The sequence below is a fragment of the Aplysia californica genome, unplaced genomic scaffold, assembly GCF_000002075.1.
Source record: "Aplysia californica isolate F4 #8 unplaced genomic scaffold, AplCal3.0 scaffold01124, whole genome shotgun sequence".
Classification (NCBI taxonomy): domain Eukaryota; kingdom Metazoa; phylum Mollusca; class Gastropoda; order Aplysiida; family Aplysiidae; genus Aplysia; species Aplysia californica.
Window position 1 is genome coordinate 120,516 of NW_004798394.1, and position 5,124 is coordinate 125,639.

Genomic DNA, 5,124 nt, shown 5'->3' on the forward strand with positions numbered 1-5,124 from the left:
GTTTTCACTTTCAACTACAAGAACAACAACAACAACAACAACAACAACAACAACTACAACAACAACAACAACAACAACAACAAACATACTTACAGTTTATGCCTCGCTCTATGTCCCCTCTCTTCCACCATTTTTCTTCCCTAAGTTGTTCACTTTATTTATCGTGTCAAAATATTCCCAGTACCGCCGTCTCTTTTTTTCTTCTGTATTTTCCTACCACTTCTATTGTTCCCATCACCTTCACGCTCTACATCTTTTCTTTGGCCGTTAACACTGAGTCCGGGACATACTATGCTGAGGTGTAGAACCAAATTTGTGGTCGTGAGACAAAATGACCTAAAAAAAAAACATGTTCAGAAGACTTAACTTTAAGTTGTGTCACTCCTTTGTATGGTGGGGCACGGTATGGTATAGGTTTCCTCCCCATCCTAACTTTAATAACAATGCATAGTTATTTGAGAGGCATGACTCATGACTGATAAGACCGAACAACAACTCAGGTTCATGACGGTCGTAATGGTGATGACGACGGTGCTGCTGCTGCTGCTGCTGCTGCCGATAATGATGATAATGCACTAGACTTTTTTTCAAACTCTGCAAGTGGTTTGGGTGTGAATTGCCCAAACACGCCAACATTTGTTTTTAATACAATTAGTGTTTTTACTCCACCCACGTCGACAAAATTAAGGTAGTTTAGAAAGTGGGCGGGCCAACCCGTGCTTAGAGGGATGAAATTTGCCAGGATATAGAAATTTTCCCCACTCGGGAATCGAACTCAGGTCTACTGCGTACGACAGTGAGGCGCCTAACCACTACACCACAGATGCGGGGATTACCCTGCGTGATTCAGCATTATTATTGAGAGGCATACGTTGTATTAGGACCTACTTTACAAACCGGTGCACCTTGAGATTAAAATAATCTAAATAACACTATGTTTTGTTTCGTAATTTGGAAGGGTCACTCGAGTTCACAGTCACCACAATACCGAAGTTACAGCCACCGGCCCTGAGTTCTAAATCATCTATTGGCTGATCGGTGAAAATTATAGGGCTCGGAACTCGGGTGCTGGTTGGCTAACGCATACAGGAACGCCCACCACGTGGAAACAGTAGGCTGAGGGGGCAGCCTTGGGGTTTCGGCTTTCGCAATAAACAGATCAGCGTTCTTCGCTTCCTTTCCTCCTCTCCCCTTCCCTTCCTTCTCTCCCCTCTTCCGTTCTTCTGCACTTGTTTTTTTTTTTTCGTGCCTTGGTCTTTCTTTTTACCAAGGTCACAGCGCTGTCAGACCAGCCGGTATCTAATTTGCATAGTATTATCGTGACATTTGCCCATGTGACGAGGCGCCCATTTATATGTATGGCTGTTTACGCCAAACTTCTCAGTGTCAGTGGGGATCTGAGCGGGTCTTGCGTGCACTTTCATACGGTTATGTGTGTGTGTGTGTGTGCGCGCGGAGTCCGGGTTGCTGGAGACACAAGGTGTGATTTCCACTCTTTTACATTTGCAGTAAATTTTTGTTACGCTATACGACGAATTGTGATGTCCTGTGCTTTTCTCTGGACACATGCGCCGGAGATAAATCTCAGTAATGAATAGGGGCAGTTATTAACCATGTCAGGGTAACTGTGACCTTCGCTTTAATGAATTAAAAAAACAAAACAAAAAAAAACCCCAACAAAAAAAACAACCCCCCCCCCCAACCAAATAATAACCACCGAGCTGTAGCTACATTGTACGTTTTGTTGTTGTTGGGGGTTTTTTCACCACCGAATCAAAAAGTTTTTGTTTTTTTGTTGTTGTTGCGATTCCTCGAATTTTGTCATCGGTTCTTGTTTTTCAAGTTCAAGGAAGATTACCATTGTACGGTTCGTGCTTTACAGAATTCGGTGATCGGAAAATACAACGTTAGAAAAAAAAATGTTTCTGACAACTGAGTTGGACGTGAAACATTTCAAGAAAAAGTTTCCTTTTGTTCAGTACGTATGCTATATTTCCCCTTATTATCTTCCGAGAACTGTTTCATTTCGGCGATTTAATTGAATCTGTAATTTTACTGAACCGGACAGAAAGGACAGAGTAAATGTTTGTACATGTATCCGCGAATGTCACTGGCCGTGAAGGATTTGTTCAGCCCCCCTAAAATACACACATTTTCTTCTTTTATCAAACAAAGTCCAGGTCCGCACTCCAATTTACGCCTGGCTCTTGTGTGGACAGTCAGATTAAGAGAGAAGCGTGTTGTGTTCCGGGGGCGAGAGTGCCGTGCTCACCTTGTAGTTCAGCAGAACCATGCACAGTGGGCTGATATTGAAAATAGTGTAAGGAACCCCCCCCCCCCCCCCAATAAACTTGGAAGTGTCCTCGGGACTCTAACAACATTTGTTGTCTGCTCAAGTATAAACATCTACACAGATTACAACAGCAAACTCACCTACAACGCGTTCCCATCGATCCGGAGCTCAGAGAATAGGTTGGCGGTTTTTACCTTTACTTTCCCATTCAGCCGAGTGGGTACCATTGTTTATTAGGCAAACCGTACAGTGTTCAGCTGTGCAGACTGTCCCGGCAACTTGCCAGTGAAGTCACTTGTAAAACATTTTCCCCTTTAAAATAATGCGTACTGATGCAGTGACGAATGTTAACTCGAGGAAGGGTGGCGCACAGGTGTGTTATAAGCTTGCTCCTGCCTTTTCAAGTACATTTTACTCTGAGCGCGTTGTGTTATCTCGGGAGTAGGCCTTGTGTTTAGATTTCGAAAGTGGATTTTAATTTTACAGTTTTTTAAAAACATGTTTAAATTTAATAACTGCCCCTGTGATTTTTACTAAAACGACCTTCCCAAAACGTTAGAGGCTTTTGTTATTTCTTTTTCCCGCCTTCTTTGTTCCAGTGTAGTGCACATGGAAAGGTTGTTTTATCATTTCACTGTTGACGCTCCAAGATGTAACTGTGTCTTTTAAACGATTAAAAAACAATTCTGCATCATTTCTTGATGAGGAAAGAACTCGACACTTTATGACCGATCAAGTTTGCCGATTTGCGACGTGCTGGACTACAGGACTTCCACGTGTGGTGAGAATTGATGTCGTGGGATTTCGACGCCCACTATATGGTCAGTACTGTGATGTTTTCATAATACCCGAGGACGTACCCGTGTAATGTACAGAAGCTCGTCTCCTCCAGCAGTTTTATTTTATTCTCCACAACATTCACCATGCCCCGTTCCGTCCGGCAGTCACACTCTGGTCCTGTGCTAAACGTGCCGAACACTGACGAAGACGTGAGCAATAACAACGTCTTGTCCAGCTACCATCAGCAGCACGACATCATGGCTTTAGGAGGCAACTCCACTTCTGACGCGATGCACGTGGACAGCGATGTCCACGGCTCATTGCTAGATAACAGTAATTTTCTTGACAATTCTGGGCTTCACCTCGTCTCTCCTCTTATCGATAACGAGGAGGGGTCTGAGGGGGGATTACACCCCCACCCTTGGGATAAGAGTGCCAATCCCCTGAAAAATCTCCTGGGCAGATCTCCTTCCTCAAGGGACTTCAGAACCCAATGTTCCTCAGACGATCCGGCCTTTCAAGATTTTGCTGCGAATATTCACAAGAGTTCGAGCAGTCACAACTTTTTAGAACGTTCAGGTCAAGTGGGGCACCTGAGTCTGCATGCTGAGTTAGAACAAGCAGAGCGACAGGTGGGTGAGAGCAGTGCTGGAAGCAGCAGGTGTCTGAGAGAGCAGCTGTCCATGCCGGATCGAAAAGAAGTCTTCAGGGACGCTAGTGAGTCGTTGTCGACTCCGGAATCTGGGTCTGCCAAGGAAACCACTGTACTCGGACACTTTAAGACGAAAAGTGTGAGCAACTTGCTGGCTCACGCTCATGCGACGGCAAAACACTCTGTGGAGGCTGTGGTGAGAAAAGCCTCAAGCCACGCCGACCTACGCCGCGCTGCCTTCTCCTCAGGCCGCCCTTGTCTGTCCGTGGAAGTGCCTGGAGTGGTGTCATCTGCTGGTCAGCACCCAGCTCCCTCTGGATTTGACATCATGAAGAAAAGTTCAAGTAGTATCGATCTGGGCTCTATTCATTTCGATAATCTTGAACCTGTCAGTGTCTCTGACCTGTACCGCCGGAGACAAGTGAACAGTCCCCATGGAGATGCAACTGACATCACAGACGCAGCAGGTGTTCGAACTCCCAAGAATCATTTGAACACTGACTCGGGTAATGTGGCACCAAACTCTTCCTCCCCTTGTGGGAAGCTACTGTACGTGTCCGGACTGGCCAGGAGTGAAAGTTCCTTGCCGCAGCTCTCTAATCTCAATGACTACTGGAGTGACACCAGCAGCTCGTGCACCACACCGCGGGCTCACACCCCGGGTACATCGCCACAGTGGCTCACACCCAGCACCACGCCCATGCCCTCACCCAGACACTCCGCTTTCTCCTGCCCCGGCTCCCCGAACCCCACGTACAACATAAATCAAACACCTGATGCCTCCCCTTCACAGTCTCCACGACGATCGTTCGACAATGGAACCAGCTCCGCAGATCATGGTAGCGTGTTATCGTTTCACTTTGACAACCGGGGCTCCTCGTCCAGAGAGCGCCGTATCAGCGAGACCACGGAGATGACGGACTCTGATGCTGACTCATCCACTACCCTTCCGCACTGTATGTCCTCTGATAGCAGCGACGCCAGCATGGAGGCCCAGGCTGAGACTGAGGACTTCGGCATTCCTGGTAGCAACAGCAGCGACGCCGGTGATTATGTCAACTATGGCGCTGGCGAGAACTTAAGTGACGCTTCTGTCTCGGGGGTGGGTGGTCCTCCATGTTACGCACATGACAATGAGAACGTCGAGTGTGATGGTGGTGAAGGTTGTGAGGATAGGGAGTTCGATTGCAGCGAGGGAGGAGTCATTCCGGGAGTGTTGGACTACCACCAGGAACTTGCGGACTCCCAGGAGGAGGCGGACTCCTCCCCATTTCCTCAGGACGCTAGTTATGCTCATGATAGTGACGTCATGTCGGGGGCGGAGTCCGAGTTCGCGAGTGACAGTCAGCCACGGTCCCGAGCCACTTCGGTGAGCTTTGCGAGTTTGTTCAAGCAGTGT

At 47.3% G+C, this 5,124-nt stretch overlaps 1 protein-coding gene across 2 annotated transcripts in view; it reads left to right on the forward strand.

The window, feature by feature from the left end:
• The first annotated feature begins 937 nt into the window (after positions 1-937).
• The window catches only part of LOC101863557, a 35,645-nt gene continuing 31,458 nt past the window's right edge, over positions 938-5,124 (forward strand). The window contains exons 1-2 of one of the 2 annotated variants that reach the window (XM_005111796.3): positions 938-1,480; positions 2,893-5,124. The exon at positions 2,893-5,124 is cut by the window's right edge and continues 118 nt beyond it. In XM_005111796.3, the coding sequence (XP_005111853.1) occupies positions 3,217-5,124 (1,908 nt within the window). In that variant the 5' untranslated portion in view covers positions 938-1,480; positions 2,893-3,216. Of the gene's footprint in view, positions 1,481-2,504 lie in introns of those variants that run through there. The other variant, XM_035973310.1, reaches the window with a different exon arrangement.